This window comes from Salmo salar, chromosome ssa04, assembly GCF_905237065.1.
Source record: "Salmo salar chromosome ssa04, Ssal_v3.1, whole genome shotgun sequence".
In the NCBI taxonomy this organism is placed as follows: Eukaryota; Metazoa; Chordata; class Actinopteri; order Salmoniformes; family Salmonidae; genus Salmo; species Salmo salar.
The window spans coordinates 42146811-42170657 of NC_059445.1; the positions used below are offsets into that span (position 1 = coordinate 42146811).

The 23847-nt window shown below is 43.6% G+C and overlaps 1 protein-coding gene across 6 annotated transcripts in view; it reads left to right on the forward strand.

Annotated features, from left to right (window-relative positions):
* The window catches only part of LOC106603118 (spectrin beta chain, non-erythrocytic 1), a 96985-nt gene that overhangs the window by 47427 nt on the left and 25711 nt on the right, over nt 1–23847 (forward strand). For all 6 annotated transcript variants that reach the window (XM_014196369.2, XM_014196370.2, XM_014196373.2 and 3 more), the window contains 2 exons: nt 21329–21480; nt 21716–21889. In XM_014196369.2, the coding sequence (XP_014051844.2) occupies nt 21329–21480; nt 21716–21889 (326 nt within the window). The remainder of the gene's footprint in view (nt 1–21328; nt 21481–21715; nt 21890–23847) is intronic.

The window sequence follows — 23847 nt, forward strand, 5'->3', positions numbered from 1 at the left end:
CAGATATGGGCAATTGTCCTGATACGATTATGGTCAGAGTAATTTTTTTGTTTGATATAATGATCTTTTTCTTTTTTTTCTGTGCCAGCACGCATCTTTCAATCAAGTGTGAGGTGCTATGTGGTCTAAGTAACTCAACTGGCAAGTTTGCCTTTATGTATAGAGAAGGGTGGGCTGTACGTTGACCCTGCAGCTCTGATTGGATAGAGTGAAGCCGTATTTCTCCGTTCACTAGCTTTGCTTCATTCACCCGATCACTTATCCTTGCATGTTTCGGTTGGGTCGTTTTAGATTGCTGCTGGCTCCAGTTAGCCTGCTACTATGATAAATAAAATGCTGAGGACGTTTGCTACAAGGTATAGTTGAAGTCGTAAGTTTACATACACCTTAGTCAATTATATTTAAACTCAGTTTTTCACAATTCCTGACATTTAATCCTAGTAAACATTTCCTGTCTTAGGTCAGTTAGGATCACCACTTTTATTTTAAGAATGTGAAATGTCAGAATAATAGTAGAGAAATTTATTTCAGCTTTTATTTCTTTCATCACATTCCCAGTGGGTCAGAAGTTTACATACACTCAATTAGTATTTGGTAGCATTGTCTTTAAATTGTTTAACTTGGGTCAAATGTTTCGGGTAGCCTTCCACAAGCTTTCCACGATAAGTTGGGTGAATTTGGCCCATTCCTCAGGTTTGTAGGCCACCTTGCTCGCACATGCTTTTTCAGTTCTGCCCACAAATGTTCTATAGGATTGAGATCAGGGCTTTGTAATGGCCACTCCAATATCTTGATTTTGTTGTCCTTAAGCCATTTTGCCACAACTTTGGAAGTATGCTTGGGGTCATTGTCCATTTGGAAGACCCATTTGTGACCAAGCTTTAACCTCTTACATCTAGACGTTCTGCTAGCGGAACACCTGCTCCAATATCCAATGATAGGCGTGGCGCGAATTACAAATTCCTCAAAAATACAAAAACTTCAATTTTTCAAACATATTATTTTACAGCATTTTAAAGACAAGACTCTCCTTTATCTAACCACACTGTCCAATTTCAAAAAGGCTTTACAGCGAAAGCAAAACATTAGATTATGTCAGCAGTGTACCCAGCCAGAAATAATCACACACCCATTTTTCAAGCTAGCATATAATGTCACAAAAAACAAAACCACAGCTAAATGCAGCACTAACCTTTGATCTTCATCAGATGACACACCTAGGACATTATGTTATACAATACATGCATGTTTTGTTCAATCAAGTTCATATTTATATCAAAAACCAGCTTTTTACATTAGCATGTGACGTTCAGAACTAGCATTCCCACCGAACACTTCCGGTGAATTTACTAAATTACTCACGATAAACGTTCACAAAAAACATAATTATTTTAAGAATTATAGATACAGAACTCCTTTGTGCAATCGAGGTGTCCGATTTTAAAATAGCTTTTCGGTGAAAGCACATTTTGCAATATTCTGAGTAGATAGCTAGCCATGATGGCTGGGCTATTTTGACACCCACCAAGTTTAGCCCTGACCAAACTCCGATTTACTATTAGAAAAGTTTGATTACCTTTGGTGTTCTTCGTCAGAATGCACTCCCAGGACTGCTACTTCAATAACAAATGTTGGTTTGGTTCAAAATAATCCATTGTTATATCCAAATAGCGCCGTTTTGTTCGTGCGTTCAAGACATTTTCACGACAAAAAAAATCAAAATATTCCATTACCGTACTTCGAAGCATGTCAACCGCTGTTTAAAATAAATTTTTATGCCATTTTTCTCGTAAAAAAGCGATAATATTCCGACCGGGAGTGGTGGTTTTCGTTCAAAGAGAAAGAAAGTAAACAATGGAGTCGACTCGTGCACGCGCCTCAGTTTCATAGTACTGTGACCGGCCACTATCCAAACGCGCCAATGTTTTTCATCCAGAGCCTGCAAAGCCACGATTCAGCTTTTTGCCGCCTTCTGAGAGCCCATGGGAGCCGTAGGAAGTGTCACGTAACAGCAGAGATCCCCTGTTTTGGATAGAGATAATCAACAAGGCCAAGAAATGGTCAGACAGGGTACTTCCTGTACAGAATCTTCTCAGGTTTTGGCCTGCCAAATGAGTTCTGTTATACTCACAGACACCATTCAAACAGTTTTAGAAACTTTGGAGTGTTTTCTATCCAAAGCTAATAATTATATGCATATTCTAGTTTCTGGGCAGGAGTAATAATCAGATTAAATCGGGTACGTTTTTTATCCGGCCGTGACAATACTGCCCCCTAGCCATAACAGGTTAACTTCCTGACTGATGTCTTGAGATGTTTCTTCAATATATCCACATAATTTTCCTGCCTCATGAAGCCATCTATTTTGTGAAGTGCACCAGTCCCTCCTGCAGCAAAGCACCCCCACAACATGATGCTGCCACCCCCGTGCTTCATGGTTGGGATGGTGTTCTTCGGCTTGCAAGCCTCCCCCTTTTTCCTCCAAACATAATGATAGTCATTATGGCCAAACAGTTCTATTTTTGTTTCATCAGACCAGAGGACATTTCTCCAAAAAGTACGATCTTTGTCCCCATGTGCAGTTGCAAACCGTAGTCTGGCTTTTTTATGGCGGTTTTGGAGCAGTGGCTTCTTCCTTAATGAGCGGCCTTTCAGGTTGTGTCGATATAGGACTCATTTTACTGTGGATATAGATATTTTTGTACCTGTTTCCTCCAGCATCTTCACAAGGTCCTTTGCTATTGTTCTGGGATTGATTTGCACTTTTCGTGCCAAAGTACGTTCATCTCTAGGAGACAGAACGCGTCTCCTTCCTGAGTGGTATGATGGCTACGTGGTCCCATGGTGTTTATACTTGCGTACTATTGTTTGTACAGATGAACGTGGTACATTCAGGTGTTTGGAAATTGCTCCCAAGGATGAACCAGACATGTGGAGGTCTACAACTTTTTTTCTGAGGTCTTGGCTGATTTCTTTTGATTTTCCCATGATGTCAAACGGAGGCACTGAGTTTGAAGGTAGGCCTTGAAATACATCCACAGGTACACCTCCAATTGACTCAGATTATGTCAATCAGCCTATCAGAAGTTTCTAAAGACATGACATTTTCTGGAATTTTCAAAGCTGTTTAAAGGCACAGTCAACTTTGTATGTAAACTTCTGACCCACTGTAATGGTGATATAGTGAATTATAAGTGAAATAATCTGTCTGTAAACAATTGTTGGAAAAATGACTTGTGTCATGTACAAAGTAGATGTTCTAACCGACTTGCCAAAACTAGTTTAACAAGAAATTTGTGGAGTGGTTGAAAAACAAGTTTTTATGACTCCAACCTAAGTGTATGTAAACTTCCGACTTCAGCTGTATCAATGTGCTTAGCATCAAACACGCAGGGTTCGTCTAGGGTAAAAATATGAAATGCTGATGTGCATTCTGACTCAGTGACAGCAGACTTCTCTACCCGCTGCAAATTGATGACGGTCTCACACACACTTTGCGTGCTGCTCCTAATCTGCAGCTTTTTTGGTCTATAAACGTGCAGTATTTTGCCAACATCTAGCCTATTTAGACATATTAAAACACTTCCTTCTTTTCTGATCCAATCCGAATATGAGTATGTTCAGGTAGGCACACCCCTAATATGCGCAGATGAAGAATATCAAGGATCTGGAAATATTCTGTATGGAAGAATGGTTTAAGTCAAGGACCCTCCAATTCAATTCAACCCTGTTTTCTCAGGGTTTAAAGTCCTCCGTGACACTGTACAAAACATTAAGAACACCTTCCTAATAGGGCGGCAGGGTAGCCTAGTGGTTAGAGCGTTCGGTCAGTAACTGAAAGGTTGCAGGTTTGAATACCTGAGTGGATAAGGCTCAATGGGCCCTTGAGCAAGGCGCTTAACCCTAATTTGCTCCAGGGGCACCGTACTACTATGGCTGACCCTGTAAAACAACACATTTCACTGCACCTACCTGTGACGATGAAAAACATGTTTTGCCCTCGGAACAGCCTGAATTCGTCGGGCATGAACTCTACAAGGTGTCTCAAGCTTCCCACAGTTGTCAAGTTGTTTGGATGTCCTTTGGGTGGTGGAGCATTCTTGATACACACAGGAAACTGTTGAGTGTGAAAAACCCCAGGGGCGTTGCAGTTCTTGACACAAACCGGTGCGCCTGGCACCTACTACCATAACCCGTTCAAAGGCGATTAAATCCAATGTCTTGTCCATTCACTCTCTGAATGGCACACACACAATCCATGTCCCAAGGCTTACAAATCCTTATTTAATCCATCTCCTGGAAGTAGCTGGTGTTCATAATGTTTTGTATACTCAAATACCCTGTATGTTTTCTGTTACGCTGTGTGCACTGAACTGACATGCATGATTGTTGATGACACCCCGATGTTCCGAGGAAGGTAATGAATTAGTCTATAATGAGCACCACTGTAGCGCTCAACTCAGACAGCGGTGTGTAGCGTACTGTAGCTGCTGGCAGAATAATTCAAAGCCTATACTTTATCACTCAGGATGTAACTTTCCAGTGCTACTATTTTTGCCATGCAATGTTGTTATTAAAACAAAATCCGACATCCCCATAGTAGAATAGTTTACCTACTTAGCTAGTCGGCTTGTGTTCTATGCGAGTTAAAAACTCCATGCTTCAGACTATGTCCATTTTATAGCCACTTCGCTTCATTAGTTGAGCTACGGGTGATAATGCTTCTTGCTGATAGCACATCTGATAATGTAGACCATGCATAGGCTATACGGATGGTCCAATATGTACTTTTTTTTTCTTCATAATTTGACCAATATGTTACTGGGGCCATTTCTGGAGCTGGAAATTATATTTTAGATGGTGTCAATTTTATTTTAATTAATTTGCGAGTAGAATGTCCTTTTTAAAAAGTCACCAGAAGTGAGATTCTCAGTCCTTTACATAAACTTTTTCCCAAGGAGGACCCCGGACCCCCTAACCAAGGGGACTGGAGTTGGTCAGATTTGTTTGGTTATTCTCTTTTCCTAAAATCATTATAGTCATGACTTTCTTACTTGAACAGGGAGGTTAACTTGGCCTTAGACAATCAATCTGAGATCGCCTTAAGTTTCAGTCATGGGATTTTTTTTGTTGCTTTAACCCCTGTGTTTTCCAGTCTCCATAAAATCATTTAGAAAAAGGCTCAAGTGCCGTTATCTTCGCAAGGTGAGGTATTGAAAACGGGTGGCAATAATTTTTACACCTATCTTTTTGAGAAATAAAAATATTACTTGTTAAACAAAATCTTTATCTGAGCAGTTGTAGTAGTATAAAATCATTGATACGGTTTCATTGTTGAATACTTGTTTCTAATTGGCTTGGAGGGCATTCTAGAACGTGCATCACTTCCTTTTATACCACAGCATTGTTGAATACTCTTTTCTGATTGGCTAGAAGGGCATTCTAGAATGGACAATAAAAACCGATAACGGGACAGTTGGAAAATATATTGTGACACCTTGCAATATGCGCCTGCACATGCAGACGGTACTTACTACAAAGTACTGGAAGCTATGCCAACAACCACACAACCCGAAATTGGTTACATTGTAAACGCCGGTCCAAGGAGAAAAAACGTAGCTAGACACAATGGGGAGCGTTTGTTGACCTAATAGCGTGAGGGATTGAGATTAATTTCTCCGGTACCTATGTTGCAGTCATGACGCGAGGGGCGCTATGCTGTGAAATCCTTCCAACATGTTTCTAGTTTGACCAGCTGTTTTAAGCAACTGGTATTTTTGAATTCGGTTGCCATACTGGCAGGTTTGCTAGCAACAAACTATTTAGCTCGCTTCTAGCCTAGCGTTTGATATGCAATGTGATCTCCTTGTAATGAACAGTATCGTGTGTCCTGATGAGAAGGCAAAGCTTTTCTAGCTATTCCAGGCAAAATTGGACATCATCAACTCATTGTTATGGCTGTATCCAAATGAATGTCAATAGAAAACAGGCTGAACAAACGCAAATGTATCTACTTTGCTGTTATTTTGGCTGCAGAGATCATGACCGTGTTAGCCGTAGCTAGTTGGCTAGCTAGCAAGCAAGGGACAATAACGTTGCCAATATAGAACCTCCATATATTCTCTAGCAATCAAAAGATGAGAAAGTGTGCATTCTCTTACAAAAATGAAAATATCACAAATGTTTAATTTATTTATTCCAGGAAATGTGTTCTTTAGTATTGTTTTCTTTGGCAACTGTGGTATAAGCAGGATAAACGCCTCCGTTCTGTACATTACCTACGCTGCGGCGTTGATTATTTCCATTTTTTTTATTGCAACAATAATAACAATATTACACATCAATACAGGGACATTCCTGTGAATACAATGAACAAAATCAAATCGAACACCAGGTGACCCCCCCCCCAACAAAAAAAGTGTTTAATACAAAAAATAAGAATAATTCAGTACATCATTAATGTGACAAGGCAATGAGACATTCAGAGACATGACTTTTCCAACTTTTTAAGTTTCACAAGTTTGAGAGATTTTATAAAATTAACAGTTCAATGAAAGAAACTAGAAAATAATGAATTTTTCCACCCCATTTACATTTGGGAATATATTATTTGGCTAAGATGATGATGATGATGATAATAATGTTAATAAAATAGTTATGATTGGAATTATAAGCATAATGCCATTTAACATCAAAGGTAAACATAGGTAATTCTTATTTTCTATTGAACGTCGGCGTTTACCCTTACTTATACCATGGCACTGTTGAATACTAGTTTCTGGTTGGCTTGAAGGGCATTCTAGAGCATGCACAGCATATTTGCATGGTAGAATTCAGTAGCTAGAGTTTATTCTTACATGTTCGGGCTGCTTTTGAAAGCAAAAGTCGAATTGAAAACATTATTGGCCTTGTTGAATTCGATTTTCATAATATCAAGCTAGGACTGCTGGTTTAGTTAGCTAAACTAGCAAGTCTGGTTGGTTACCAAGGCAACTACTGTCACTATCTAGTAAACTTGCTAGCTACTTCAGTGGACGCTGAACACATTTCTAGCGGCAATGTGTTTAAGTTATGATCATGGTATAAAATGGATAGTCAACTTGTGGCTCATTGCATTCTCTGGAAAATAATGCAACTCCTTGGAAGGTCAGTTCAACTCCGCTAGCGTGTCTTGGAACACACCTTCCACGTACGTTATTCATTATTTTCCATAGAACGCGTAGCCTCTTCATTATCACTAACTTATTTTCTAGTCTCTTTCCTGCGTGTGGGTGGCTGGGCCAGTGTTAATGATTACCCTGGCTCTAGACTCTAATCACAGGCTGTATTGAAGCTGCTTGAGGGAGCTGGCTGAGAAATGGATCCTTAAGCCCAGTTCAGCGTTCAATTACAGAGCTGAAGGAGCTGCGTCTGACTGCACTAATAGTGTCCTTCTGATGAGGGTATTACTCACGAGCAGCGCAGGCACACACACTAATAAACAAACCAACATACGGTAGGCCAATTGTCACAGTGCTTACTCCTCTCACACATTCACACTCCTGGCCCAATAAAAACTCTTCCTACAGTAGGTATTCATCACGTTTCTGCTCCGTTTACTTTACACTCTTATCCAGAGCAGATTACAAGTAAAGGTAAACATTTTTTATTCAGAGTTGACCGAACATCATTACAATAAACAGAATTGAAATTCAAATAAATGCCACCAGAAGAAAGCCTCTAGCAATCCGATGGCTTCAATGTAACATTATGTTGTGGTCGTATCTGTCTACATAAATAATAGACCGATTCTTTCTCTCTAGGTACTAGAGCTGAATTTATAAGTCTGGCTCAGAGAGGGCTGTCAGGTAGTGAGGGCCTTTGTAGTGCCCTTGGGCCTTGGCAGGATCCCCATAATAATCCTGTATCAGTGGTGAGTGTGTGACTAAAGGCAGACTGACTGATTGATGCTGGTAGTTTCCTCATTTCTTTCTCAGGATGAGGTGACTGGAGGCGCTGGTGCTGGTTACTCAAGCAGGCAGCCCAGTGGTGGTGATACGAGGGAGGGCAGACTTTACAGGGTCAGGGGTAGTGCTGTGGCGGTCATGAAATTTAGTCAGCCAGTGATTGTCAAGCAAATACGGTAATTGACCGTTAATTAACAAACACATTTAGCGTCTCCTGACTTCCACACAGCCTACAAGCCACTGATGCTGACTTTAGGAACATTTACATGTTAATAAGTCTAATAAATCCATGTAATATAGCCTACACCTTCACAATAAATCCTTTATTTATTTTAGACAGGTCTAAAGAAGCACAATATGAAGAAAATGTAGTATATTTCAGAAGAACAGAATAGCATACTTTGAGTTGTGCTGATCTGGCTATGCCATATGGCTGTGGGCAACACTAGTTCATTTAGCAGATAAGATTTGCTTAGAATTTTGTATTTTATAGTATGAAGAATACAATTGAACAAACGATTTGAGTGCGCACGTGCGGCTCTGCTTGTGGTGTTCGGTTAACAAAGATAGAGACCGACGGCCACACTTTCTCGAGTCATTTTTGTCTTAATTATTCAATCAAACAGGGTGCTTGATTCAGAATCAGACAAGCTCAGTGCATATGTAGTTCATTTTATTCAAACACACTGTCTATATATAGAAAAAATAAGTTGAAACATTTCAAACTATCAATTGGTCGAAAGAACAGGATGAATCTCGGTCGACCAAGATTTGTTTTTAGTCAGGGACAGCCCTAAGGTAAATAAATAGATACAACTATTCTACCATGGGGTTCTCAGATTTGTTTTCTAGTCAGTACTTGTTTTGTTTGCGGAGGAAAAGTAAATGTGGACTGTTCCAGCATTTTCAAATTGAGCCTTATTGGAAAAATAAAACAAATTGCATGGCGGCAATGAATTTGCCGTGGCGCATCGCCACAGCTAAATGACTGCAGCTGAAACACTGGAGAGGGGAAGAGATGACAGGAGCGGGAGATGAAAGGAGGAGAGGAGGACTCAAGAGTAATGATTAGCAGACAGCCAACACCAGGCAGCCTGGCCAGATGCTTGTTCATAAACCCTTGATTATGTGCGGTGGGGAATGTTGTGAACCAATTCATCTGCAGAGAGCACTGGTCAGTGGTAGGAGGAAAACAGTACCCAGGAAATACATACACACAGGATGTGTTCAGTTCTGATGGAATGCTCCTAATATCTATTGTGTCTAGATATCTATTGCTCCACGTTAGTAATCCTACGTCTCCCTCTGGCCAAAGCCCATTCTGTGTCCTGTCCTCAAGTTAGCCCTGTGGGAGCCATGAAGTGGTGAGAGGTGCCAGGTCTGGAGCACCACATCAGTCAGCAGAGATACCTGGCACAGGACTGTACCACTATATGGTCTACTGCACCTGCCGCTGCATGACTGACAGACTGGAGAGACTAGAACTGATAAGCCATGACGTGGAGCAGACTGTAGAAAACAGCAGGATACTGTATGAAGGAGCAAAGGTGGACATGTTCAATTAGAGGCACAAGGGCAAAAAAAACACATCAATCATCTCTCTGTCTCTGGTAGACGTGACATAAGCATCACTACTGGCACAGGGCTAAAGGACTGTTCTGACACACAGAGCGTGTTGTGTATACAGTGCATCAAGTTTGCTGTCAATATGGTGTGAAGACATTTTTGAAATGACACCATCTTAGACAGTCATGATAATAGCAGACCCTGAAGTTTATGCCCTTGATGAAGATGCTAGAGATCAGTTAGTTAGTAGAGCTGCTGTCAAGCATCCAGACCCAGCATGTAATTCGCCACGAAGCCAAACGAAGGCGTTCCTAAAGAGAGACCGCTTCATGTTCCATGCCAAGGAACCAGGGGGCAGGGAACTTCTCTCTTTAAATGATATACCATATCAGTGCAGTCAAGCATCATGTTTTCAAGTGGACCCACTTCCTCAACAAGCCGTCAAAGGACCTGTTGCCCTCATCTATAAACGTCAACTGTCCTTGTCACGGCTTGTCATTATTTCCCCCTTCCACCATTGCTCTGGCAGTAGATGACATACAGTAGTGAAAGGTCATGGCATACTCAAAGGGGTCAAACTGTATGTTATGTAGACTACATTGTTGTTGTATGTGTCGAATTGCTACGCTTTTTCTTGGCCAGGTCGCAGGTGTAAACGAGAACTAGTTCTCAACTAGCCTACCTGGTCAAATAAAGGTGAAATAAAAAAATTAAATACATGTTACAATGCCATCTACTGTAGCTACCTGCCAGGGAGGTTCACTATCTGCCCATCTGACCTGAAGTGTCAAGCCCAGGCTAAGCCTGCATGGGCCTCACAGAGACAAGATTAACACTGGCTGCATTTCTGCCTGGATTACCTTCAGATCACCGTTCTTATCAGTGTTTCAGCACAGAGCATCAGATGTTGTTGGGGTTGAATTGGAGGGTAGCAGGTCGGACTCAAGAATGTAGTTTTTGTATGACGAGATGGCGCTGATTAACAAGGTAGCGCTGTTTCTAGCTCCTAGACAATTTTGCAGTACACTGAGTATACGAAACATTAGGAACACCTTCCTAATATTGAGTTGCATCCACCTCCCCCCCCATTTTCCCCCACAGAACAGCCTCAATTCATCCGGGCATGGACTCTACAAGGTGTTGAAAGCATCCCACAGGGATGCTGGCCCAAGCTGACTCCAATGCTTCCCACAGTTGTCAAGTTGGCTGGATGTCCTTTGGGTGGTGGACCATTCTCGATACACACAGGAAACTGTTGAGTGTGAAAAACCCAGCAATGTTGCAGTTCTTGACACCAAACTGGTGCGACTGGCACCTACTACCATACCCCGTAAGACTCTTTTGTCTTGCCCGTTCACCCTCACATACACAATCCATGTCTCAATTGTCTCAAGGCTTAAACATCCTTCTTTAACCCTTCTCCTCCCCTTCATCTACTCTGATTGAAGTGGGTTTAACAAGTGACATCAATAAGGGATCATAGCTTTAACCTGGTCAGTCTATCGTGGAAAGAGCAGGTGTTAAGTTTATTTACTCAGTGTAAATACACTGAACAAAAATAAACACAACATGTAAAGTGTTGGTTCCATGTTTCGTGAGCTGAAATAAAATATTCCAGAAATGTTCCATACGTACAAAAAGCTTATTTCTCTCATTTTGTGCACAAATTTATTTACATCCCTGTTAGAGAGCATTTCTCCTTTGCCAAGATAATCCATCCACCTGACAGGTGTGGCATATCAAGAAGCTGATTAACCTCTTACATCTAGATGTTCCGCTAGCGGAACGCCTCGCCAATATCCAATGATAGAGCGTGGCGCGAATTACAAACACCTCAAAAATCCAAAAACGTCAATTTTTCAAACATATGACTATTTTACACCATGTTAAAGACAAGACTCTCCTTTATCTAACCACATTGTTAGATTTCAAAAAGGCTTTACAACGAAAGCAAAACATTAGATTATGTCAGGAGAGTACCCAGCCAGAAATAATCACACACCCATTTTTCAGGCTAGCATATGTCACAAAAACCAAAACCACAGCTAAATGCAGCACTAACCTTTGATCTTCATCAGATGACACTCCTAGGACATTATGTTATACAATACATGCATGTTTTGTTCAATCAAGTAAATATTTATATCAAAAACCAGCTTTTTACATTCGCACGTGACGTTCAGAACTAGCATACCCACCGAAAACTTCCGGTGAATTTACTAAATTACTCACGATAAACGTTGACAAAAAACATAACAATTATTTTAAGAATTATAGATACAGAACTCCTTTATGCAATCGCGGTGTCTGATTTTTAAAATAGCTTTTCGGTGAAAGCACATTTTGCAATATTCTGAGTAGATAGCCCGGCCATCATGGCTAGCTATTTTGACACCCACCAAGTTTGGCACTCATCATGGCTAGCTATTTTGATACCCACCAAGTTTGGCACTCACCAAACTCAGATTTACTATAAGAAAAATTGGATTACCTTTGCTGTTCTTTGTCAGAATGCACTCCCAGGACTTCTACTTCAACACCCAATGTTGTTTTGGTTCCAAATAATCCATAGTTATATCCAAATAGCTGCGTTTTGTTCTTGCGTTCAAGACACTATCCGAAGGGTGACGCGCCGGCGCGTATCGTGACAAAAAAAAATCAAAATATTCCATTACCGTACTTCGAAGCATGTCAAACACTGTTTAAGATCAATTTTTATGCGATTTTTCTCGTAAAATAGCGATAATATTCCGACCGAGAGACCTTGTTTTCGTTCAAACACTGAAAATAGAAAATGGAGTCTTCACATGCACGCGCGGACCCTTGTCATTGTTCTCAGAACGACCACTTTCCAAAACCCCTACTGTTTTTCGCCCAGGGACTGCAGAGTCATCATTCCCCGTTCTGGCGCCTTCTGAGAGCCTATGGGAGCCTTAGAAAATGTCACGTTATGGCAGAGATCCTCTATTTTCGATAAAGAGGCTATAGAAGGCCAAGAAATGGTCAGAGAGGGCACTTCCTGTATGGACTCTTCTCAGGTTTTGGCCTGCCATATGAGTTCTGTTATACTCACAGACACCATTCAAACAGTTTTAGAAACTTTAGGGTGTTTTCTATCCAAATCAAACAATTATATGCATATTGTAGTTTCTGGGCAGGAGTAATAACCAGATTAAATCGGGTACGTTTTTTTTATCCGGCTGTGAAAATACTGCCCCCTATCCTAAACAGGTTAAACAGCATGGTCATTACACATGTGCACCTTGTGCAGGGGACAATAAAAGGCCACTCTAAAATGTACAGTTTTGTCACACAACACAATGCCACAGATGTCTCAAGTTTTGAGGGAGCGTGCAATTGGCATGCTGACTGCAGGAATATCCACCAGAGCTGTTGCCAGAGAGTTGAATGTTAATTTCTCTACCGTAAGCCGCCTCCAAAATCGTTTTAGAGAATTTGGCAGTACGTCCAACCACAGACCAAGTATTACTGCACTGTTTGTGCTAGAAACACAACATTTTCACTGCACATTCGACAACATCTGCAAATCTGTGTACGTGTAACTCAAAATGAAGGTGTTCTTAATGTTTTGTACATTCAGTTTACATACACACTTTATAATGCATATGAATACCATACACACTTTATAATGCATATGAATACCATACACAATTTATAATGTGTGTGAATACCATACACACTTTATAGTGTGTGTGAATACCATACACTTTGAATACAGATGATTTTGAGTCATTAAGACAGGACAGTGGTATAGTTCGTTCTAATACACTATGCTTTTAAGTGTAATCATTTTACACAGCTGATGAAGTGCTTGTGTATGATGAGCAAACACAGCAGAGATGTGTGTATCCTCCTGACTGGGTCTGCTATTAGGAGACGTGGGACAGGGAGGGTTGAGCCTGGTTTCTGTTAGCACCCTGTTACCACCTCCTCCGCAGGGCTGGGTGCTGTCCCAACATGACCAGCATCAGGAGGAATGTGCCCCCCCCTTCACCCTCCCTCCCAGCAGTGTAATCCACCTCAGGTGGCTCATTGACCAGGCTCCCTCTGCAGCGCCCTGGCTTACCTCTGGAAAGGTAACCGCACGCTCAGCTATGAGGGGAAAACCACACGCTATTGTCTGGCACTTGTTGTGTGAGAGAGAAGCAGCAGCGAGAGTGAAGCGGCTGTTACTAGTGGTTTGTTTTTTGGGAGCGCCAGGGCAGGTATGATCCCCAGAGGAGGTGGGGGGTATGTGACATGGCAATGTTTTCACAAAGACCCATGACAAAAAAACGCACTGTCAGTGAGACTGTGGCGTCCTATGAGGAGAAAATTGTATTTTCTGACATCTCTGAACTGTTTAAGCCATAGAGCCATTATTGTGGTGTACTGCCATATATTTCCATCCTATCGGTGTTTACCTTGAGTCATTAGGAAGTGTGTGTGTGTGTCCATGACAACAGTGAGGGTTAGGAACCTTGTGGCTTGGCCTTGAGAAGGACCTCTCTCTTCCTGACTCCAAGTCTCCCAGTACAGCTAGTATCTACTCAACCTCATCTGTTTCCTTGAGTCGGGATAGTGTCGGGAGATAAGTCTTTCTGTTTCTAATGTTAATGTGACTTTTCAGATTCTCTTAAGTGCTCTTCAGGATATCAATCGTATGTGTCTGTGTGATAGGTTGGTTTGATTAAGTCGTTGGGTGACTTATCACCTGAGTTCAGAGGAGTTTCTTTGACTCCTGGTTCTATTCAGAGAACACTGGGGTTTGGTTAAGTACAAACAGTGGTGGGAAAAGTACCAAACTGTTATGCTTGAGGAAAGGTAAAGATACCTTTTTAATAGAAAATTACTCAAGTGAAAGTAAAAGTTACCCAGTAAAATTCTACTTGAGTGGAAGTCTAAAAAGTATTTGGTTTAAAATATACCTAAGTATCAAAAGTACAAGTTTAAATAATTTCAAATTCCTTATATTAAGCAAACCAGATGGAACCATTTTCTTGTTTTTTTTAATGTACGGAAAGCCACCAGCGCTCCAACATTCAGACATCATTTAGAAATGAAGCGTGTTTAGTGAGTCCTCCAGATCAGAGGCAGTAGGGATGACCAGGGATGTTCTCTGTTTAGTGAGTCCTCCAGATCAGAGGCAGTAGGGATGACCAGGGATGTTCTCTGTTTAGTGAGTCCTCCAGATCAGAGGCAGTAGGGATGACCAGGGATGTTCTCTGTTTAGTGAGTCCACCAGATGTGAGGAGGTAGGGATGACCAGGGATGTTTTCTTAAGGAACGTAATGAAGTAAAAGTAGTTGAAAATATGAATAGTAAAGTACAAATACCCCCCAAAAAGACTTTAGTACTTTAAAGTATTTTTACTTAAGTACACCACTTTACACCACTGAGTACAAGGGTGGGTCTGTGACTGTTTTTCTATTCCATTCAAGTTCTGTGTTTGTGCATAGATGCATACGTGTGTAAGTGCACTCACAAATGCTTGTCCATGTGTTTGTGTGCCATAATCGTCCTTAAGCCGCAGATATTTGATCTGTGTGTTTTCATGGGCTTCTGCTGACTGTCTGACTGACAAACACACGGCCAAGCCTATCTTTTTTATTTTTATTTAACCTTCATTTAACTCGGCAAGTCAGTTAAGAACATATTCTTATTTACAATGACGGCCTACCCCGGCCAAACCCTAATCCAGACGACGCTGGGCCAATTGTGCGCCGCCCTATGAGACTCCCAATCATGGCCGGTTGTGATACAGCCTAGAATCGAACCAGGGTCTGTAGTGCTGCGCTGCGCCACTCGGGAGCCCACTGTCCTACTCCTCTCAATCTTTGTCAAGCCTTCAGACACGCAAAAGACGGGGAGAGACCGAGCAGGAGAGTAAGTTATACCTCCATTGTTACACAAGCCTATGAAATCCAACACTCATTCACCTAAGCCAGGGGCTTCTCAAGGGTAAAAAAAAAGGAGAGGGAAGAAAATGCTTTTGCGGCTGAAAAATGTCACCTCGAACTGTCATTATTCACACCTGAATTAGAGTGAGTTATAGCAGCCGGAGGGTTTTTGGACTGATGTGTAGCCGTGGACATGTCTCAGTCTGTCATTCCTGTGTCTTTGCTTCTGGTGCCCCGGGAGATGAGGAGGCAGTGGACGTGATGACTAGCATTTCTAATGCTTTTTACCCAGATTCAATCCCAAATGTATCACACTCCTGTTACTCATCCTTGTCATTGTTTTTCTGGCTGAATAGTCATTCAACTATAGAGATGATTTTACCACTACTTTTTTGTTTTGTTTTTAGGGGGATGTGCTCACGAGACACTAATTTTGTTACTGTCTATCTGTCTCTGCAATCTAGCTGAAGGGTGTGGCTGCCACTGCCATTTTCTTTCCACAGTTATGAGCTCCTTGGAGGAACACTATGTTTGTTGGGAGATGGTGATGATGAAACATTATTTCTGTCGTTGTCCCTTCAGCTTGTTTATTGCAAAGTCTGTAACGCAGGAAAAGGTGCAATTTCCTTTCACAACAGCAACGGCCTCGCGTCATTCAGTATAGAGCCTTGACAAGAACCTACTCAGTCCGTCCAGGATTCTGCGATCGCATTTTTATTTTTTAATTCCCCGCATATTATGCAAGAGCTTGCAAATTTGACCCATCGCCACAGTACAAAAAGAGGGCATGCAATTTCAGTCACTGCAATTTTCCCCCTCAGGTGACTGAAAAGATTTGGCATGGGTCCCCAGATCCTCAAAAAGTTCTACAGCTGCACCATCGAGAGCATCCTGGCCGGTTGCATCACCGCCTAGTATGGCAACTGCTCAGCATCTGACCGTAAGGTGCTACAGAGGGTAGTGCATACGGCCCAGCACATCACTGCGGCCAAGCCTCCTGCCATCCAGGACCTATATACTAGGCAGTGTCAGAGGAAAGCCCATAAAATTGTCACAATCAATCCAATTTATTTATAAAGCCCTTCTTACATCAGCTGATGTCACAAAGTGCTGTACAGAAACCCAGCCTAAAACCCCAAACAGCAAGCAATGCAGGTGTAGAAGCACGGTGGCTAGGAAAAACTCCCTAGAAAGGCCGGAACCTAAGAAGAAACCTAGAGAAGAACCAGGCTATGAGGGGTGGCCAGTCCTCTTCTGGCTGTGCCGGGTAGAGATAATAACAGAACATGGCCAAGATGTTCAAACATTCATAGATGATCAGCAGGGTCAGATAATAATCACAGTGGTTGTAGAGGGTGCAACAGGTCAGCACCTCAAGAGTAAATGTCAGTTGGCTTTTCATAGCCGATCATTCAGAGTATCTCTACCGCTCCTGCTGTCTCTAGAGAGTTGAAAACAGCAGGTCTGGGACAGGTAGCACGTCCGGTGAACACATAACTATTGCAGCATAAATACTGGAGACTCCAGTCACCCAAGTCATAGACTGTTTTCTCTGCTACCACACAGCACGCGGTACCAGAGCGCCAAGTCTAGGACCAAAAGGCTCCTTAACAGCTTCTACCCCCAAGTCATAAGACTGCTGAACAATTAATCAAATGGCCACCCGACTATTTACATTAACTGGCCTGCAGTGTAGTGAGTCCAGATGGAGTGGCCAACCTCTGTGTTTTGTTAATCAGACAGTTGTTGTTTCTGACCCATCCCCCTGAGAGAGGCTGTTGGCTGGAATGATTCATGTTTTTCATTTCCTTCTTTCTAGAACACTTTCTAACATTCTGTTACCACTCTACTGCAGCACACCTCTGGGCAGCACCTTTAGTATGTTTTAGCTGTTTTGGATATGACTTAATGTATCAGTATCACAGTTAGACAGTAATATATTATCCACCCAGACCATGGAACATATTCATTTATGATGGCCATTCAACTGGAACACTCCTGTGAATAATTAAATTGTGAAAGTGGTCTAAGGCACTTCATCGCAGTGCTTGAGGCGTCACTACAGACCCAGGTTCGATCCCAGGCTGTGTCACATCCGGCTGTGACCGGGAATTCCATAAGGCGGCGCACAATTGGCCCAGTGTCGTTAGGGGAGGGTTTGGCCGGGGGGGGGGCTTAACTTGACTCATCGCGCTCTAGCGACTCCTTGTGGCTGGCCGGGCACCTGCAGTCTGATTTAAACAAGATCGAAATTGGGGAGAAAAGGGGGGTGAAATACCAACAAAATAGAAATGTGAAGAAAGGCTCTTCCTCACTTTGTTTGGAGGTGATTAGGTTTTTGTTCCCTTTGAGTGTGTGTATAGTACTGTGCCCAGTTTCTAGCTGTTGACAGCTACACACCATTTTGCATTGCAAAGCAGCCCTATCCTGATGAAACAGGTCACCGCTGGCACTGCATTGCACACGTGGCCCTTCTCTCGCTCTGTGCTCCGACTCCGAGTGTTTTCGGCCCCCACCTGATAGTTGTATTTCACAGTGACCTTGTTTAGATCTCTACAGAGTACATAATTTTCCACCATTTCAAGTTTTCACCTTCTGAGCTGTGGATTGTTTGTTCTATCAACACGCATCATGGGGATTTATAGGAATGGCACTTGGAACAGCCGATCATCATGTACTGAGGTGAAGTGAAGGCCACTGTCTGTCTGCTCCACTCCAGCCAGGCTTGGCCCGGGACCCTGAAGCTGTCAAGTTTGCCAGGATCCAGGCACAGACTCAGTCCAGGAGGGGGAGGTTATCCTCTCCTTTTTGTGCTAGATAACAACCACTGGTTCTGGTCACACACACACTCACACGCAAGCATGCGCGCGAGCACACACACACACGAGCCTCCCGAAGATCTCTTCCCAAGTCCCAGAATACTTGAGCAAGTGTTCTGTTGCATGAGCAGCCAGATTCACAGCCATGGAATTCCATTTATTTGTTAATTGCGCTCTTTATCTCATGTTTAACAATTTATGGACGTCAAACATCTCATTATAATCCCAGCCCGTCAAACAGTGACATACTGCAGCGCGTCCCCTGTACCCCCTAGCCGTGTTTCTAGAGGGAGAAGTAACATTTCAGTCCTTGTCAGGTGTAGTAGAGGGGTACAGGGGAGGTCAGAGCTGCTTCACAGGGGTCACAGGTCAAGCTCAGAGGGGTTTAGGGGAATTTATTTGGGGTGAGCTGGAGCAGATTTCCTCATCAACAACCAGAAGGGCAGTGTGGTCACGCTGGGGATTTTTGGTTATTACTTTGTAGTGAAAGAAAAATAGAGAGATATATTCCAGAATGGGTCCATTTTTTTATTTGGTGTCCTGGGCTCAAGTTGACCTGGGACAGTCAACGTTTTAGTTGCGTTTTGTCATGCGTGGCTTCAGGGCGGCAACTCGCTGAACTGGTTTCTTACTAAGCTCTCCCCCTCAGATAAGACGTTGAGCATGTCGTCATGGGACGTGCTCGTTTAAATAGGGGTTCCGTTAGATTTAATGGTCTGCCATTATCGCTTGGGCTTTCCTGTATCTGGTCTGATGAGAGCAAACCTCAGTCCGTCTCATCAGAAGTAATCCTGCTTACTGTAGAACCCAACAATTTCATCCAACAATAGACTGCTGCTTAGACTGGCGAGGAGCTTACTCTACAGTAGAGCCTTTGGGCATATTAATTATGTATCTACTATGACATGGTTTAAAAGATACGTTTGTAATATTTGACATGTGGTCTTTTTGAAGTTTGTAAGAGTGTAGAGTCATGTTTATGGAGTTAGCCAGGCCTAACTCATTATGCCAACCTCCTCTTATACCCTACATAAATGAAACAGCTGCCACAGCCAGACTCTCTGAGATGGTATTTGATGAATACATGTAGAGCGTTTCAAGTTGAAAACTCGTCTCCTTCCCTAAAAGGGTACATCCATGCCTCACTCCATCCTAGTGTCACCCAAAGGGAGCTGGCAAGTCTGCAGGCTGTCATCTCGGAGTGACCTGCTGCTGGCCCTCTCTGCCTGCCTGTCAATGTCCCTCCCTCCCGCCGCCACCCTCCTCTCCTGAAAAAACCCATTAGCGTTTGATTGAAAGGATCCTCAGCAGGGATGGGGGGGGGCTTCCTTAAACCTTGTAAAGTGGCCACCTAATCCTTCAAGTACTGCCATAAATCAGCTCAGGATTACCATCGCTCTGCCATGCAGCCAGCTGCTCCCTGGCCCGGTCGCTGTGCCTGTCATCGGGCAGGGCACCAGCAGGCCACTGGCCAGGCGACGTGCTGCCTATCTCTGTCCCTCGCCCCAGTGTAGGGAGCTGTTAGCCTAGACCCAGGTGGGGCACGGCTCAGCCTAATGGACCTGCTGCTCCAGGGGTGGGTCAGGCGTGAGACAGCAGGGTAGCGTCCTGGCCAGATGGAGAACTGGCTTCCTAGTCATTTAGCCCCTAGTCACAATGTGACGTAACTTTGCCTTGAGGAGAGATTTTCTGCCAGACAACCTGATCCTAGGTCACAAGGAACATAGTCCATTTACATGGGGAGTGTAGCGTATATCACACGGGGGACATCTCACCAGGAGCCTTCCCCTCTGTATCTCACACAAATTCTCTCTCACATGGAGATCCATTTCACTGGGTCTTGGTTGATGGTGGGACGCTTTCCGTAACAACAGGAAACGCAGCAGCGTGGCTTTGGTTTTTATACATGGAGAATTTTAAGCTTGTGAAGCCATTACTTTTTTTCCTGTTAGGATTTGAAGAGGCTTTAATCTTTACCTTAATTACTACAGTCAATTTCACACCGCTTCAGAAATCATCTGATTTAAAAAAAAAATGTACCTCGCAGCCGCAGGATAGCTCATCTGATTTTATCTACATTTTATAGTGAATTTTTTGGGACAGTTAATTGTGTCCCATGATGAAATCGGAAAAGGGATTGTGGATCTGTCTCCGTCTGTTCATTTCTTACATAAGTCACCAGCGATATCTCAGACACAGCTGGCCCAATTTTGATGAAACTTGGGTGAATTATGCATCTTTCCATAGAGACCCTGCATTTATTTGCAATGATCGGCCCAAGGCGGGAGCTATAGTAATTAACTCAAAATTGTTAGTCACACGCAATATCTGTTGACCCGGGGGGGGGCGTTGCCTTGTTTATTACATGTGTGGGGTCCCATGGCTACTAGACTGTAATGATATTTTCTGCCCTAGACTAGATCTAGCTCACACAGACCATGTGACCTAGAATTGAGGTCACATTGTTTTGGAGGCAGGTTCAGTCTTACGCCTCTGTTCCATATCTCTGCCACTGCTTCATGGTGTCACCTTTATCTTCCCCGGAACGTTATGGTGACGCGTTCTCCTTTTTTAAACCCAACGCATTTCATCCCGTCTTCCTTGACCCTCCTTCACCCAGGGCGCGTGTTTGTTTTTAGCATCACTGTAAGCCGTTAGCGTGGCTATTGAAGGCCGGTCTCCCATCCAGGTTCTCCCAGACGACTGGCGGAGGCCGCGTCAGCAGCCCGGTCACTTTAGGAGCCTAAAGAACCTTCTGCTAAAGCTGTTTGTCAACTCAACGATCCCAATGACCTAATGGCATAGCTCATCTGTGAAATGAAGTGCTGCATACCGGAGCTCAGGTCCCCATGAGTTACTGACCCTGTCATCAGTCTCAGTCCGAGGGATGATTCAGGCTTTTCAATGGCCTTATACGACTACGTCAGTGTTTGTCTTGCGATAAATTGCATCCTCTATGTGTTTTCCTGACAGTATTGGACGTAGGTTATTACAAAGCAATGAATGACTTCCCACTTGCTTCCCAGTCACTATGAGCTGGCTTACGATTGGTTTACCCTCGCTGTAACCCACCTTTCCCCTCTGCTCTCCTCTCCAGATGAGCGCGAAGCGGTGCAGAAGAAAACCTTCACTAAGTGGGTGAACTCTCACCTGGGCCGTGTGACGTGCCGCATCGGGGACCTGTACACGGACCTGAGAGATGGACGCATGCTCATCCGCCTGCTGGAGGTGCTGTCAGGAGAACAGCTGGTCAGTAACTCACACTCCCTCTGTCCTGCTGACTCCCGACCCTGACCCATCACTCACCTTGTTGGTCCTGAACAAACCCCTCTCTCATTCCTTCATTCTTTTCCTCCTTTGAGCCCTCCACCCTGCTTAACATGAAATCTGTCTCCATTCCTGTACGCCCTTCCTCTCCCTCTCAATTATCTTTCTCTTTCCAGCACTCTCTCACACAATCTGACTCTCTCCCGTCTCTCTCCAGCCGAAGCCCACCAAGGGGCGTATGCGTATCCACTGCCTGGAGAATGTGGACAAGGCCCTGCAGTTCCTCAAGGAGCAGAAGGTCCACCTGGAGAACATGGGCTCTCACGACATTGTGGATGGGAACCACCGCCTCACCCTAGGTCTCATCTGGACCATCATCCTCCGCTTCCAGGTACCATGTGAATCCTCGTAATGTTCTATACAATGCCTTTCTATATGCCTTTCTAGAGAGTAGAGGGTGCATGTGAATATTACCCCCCAGCCAGTACTGCCCTGTTCCTCACCTACACCACTCTTCCTAGTCCTATCATGTTCCTCACCTACACCACTCTTCCTAGTCCTATCATGTTCCTCACCTACACCACTCTTCCTACTCTTATCATGTTCCTCACCTACACCACTCTTCCTAGTCCTATCATGTTCCTCACCTACACCACTCTTCCTAGTCCTATCATGTTCCTCACCTACACCACTCTTCCTAGACCTATCATGTTCCTCACCTACACCACTCTTCCTAGTCCTATCATGTTCCTCAACCCCACCTGGTTCACCCTGCCCAGTCCTGTCCTATTCCTCACCCCCACCTGGGTCACCCTGCCCAGTCCTGTCCTATTCCTCACCCCCACCTGGGTCACCCTGCCCAGTCCTGTCCTATTCCTCACCCCCATCTGGGTCACCCTGCCCAGTCCTGTCCTATTCCTCACCCCCATCTGGGTCACCCTGCCCAGTCCTGTCCTATTCCTCACCCCCACCTGGGTCACCCTGCCCAGTCCTGTCCTATTCCTCACCCCCACCTGGGTCACCCTGCCCAGTCCTGTCCTATTCCTCACCCCCACCTGGGTCACCCTGCCCAGTCCTGTCCTATTCTTCACCCCCACATGGGTCACCCCACCCTGCCCAGTCCTGTCCTATTCTTCAACCCCACCTGGTTCACCCTGCCCAGTCCTGTCCTATTCTTCACCCCCACCTGGGTCACCCCACCCTGCCCAGTCCTGTCCTATTCCTCAACCCCACCTGGTTCACCCCACCCTGCCCAGTCCTGTCCTATTCCTCACCCCCACCTGGTTCACCCTGCCCAGTCCTGTCCTATTCCTCAACCCCACCTGTTATAGAATGCTCTGCCACCAAGGGTCACTCAGGCAAAAAGCAAGTTTAACTTAAAAAAAACTGCTGAACACAGTGTCTCTCCTCTATCTAAAGATCTAATTTAACTGTACTGAAAATATGAATATGTATACAGTTGGAGTCATTAAAACTCATTTTTAAACCACTGTCTTGTTAACAAACTATAGTTTTGGCAAGTCGGTTAGGACATCTACTTTGTGCATGACAAAAGTAATTTTTCCAATAATTGTTTACAGACAGATTATTTCACTTATAATTCACTATCACAATTCCAGTGGGTCAGAAGTTTACATACACTAAGTTGACAGCTTGGAAAATTCCAGAAAATTATGTCATGGCTTTAGAAGCTTCTGATAGGCCTTGAAATACAGGTACACCTCCAATAGGCTAATTGACATAATTTGAGTCAATCTTCAAACTCAGTGCCTCTTTGCTTGACATCATGGGAAAATCAAAAGAAATCAGACAAGACCTCAGAAAAAATATTGTAGACCTCCACAAATCTGGTTCATCCTTGGGAGCAATTTCCAAACACCTGAAAGTACCATGTTCATCTGTACAAACAATAGTACGCAAGTATAAACACCATGGGACCACGCAGCCGTCATACCGCTCAGGAAGGAGACGCGTTCTGTCTCCTAGAGATGGACGTACTTGGGTGTGCGAAAAGTGCAAATCAATCCCAGAACAACAGCAAAGGGCCTTGTGAAGATGCTGGAGGAAACAGGTACACAAGTATTTATTTCCACAGTAAAACGAGTCCTATATCAACATAACCTGAAAGTCCGCTCATCAAGGAAGAATCCAGTGCTCCAAAACTGCCATAAAAAAAGCCAGACTACGGTTTGCAACTGCACATGGGGACAAAGACTGTACTTTTTGGAGAAATGTCCTCTGGTCTGCTGAAACAAAAATAAAACTTTTTGGCCATAATGACCATCGTTATGTTTGGAGGAAAAAGGGGGAGGCTTGCAAGACAAAGAACACCATCCCAACCGTGAAGCA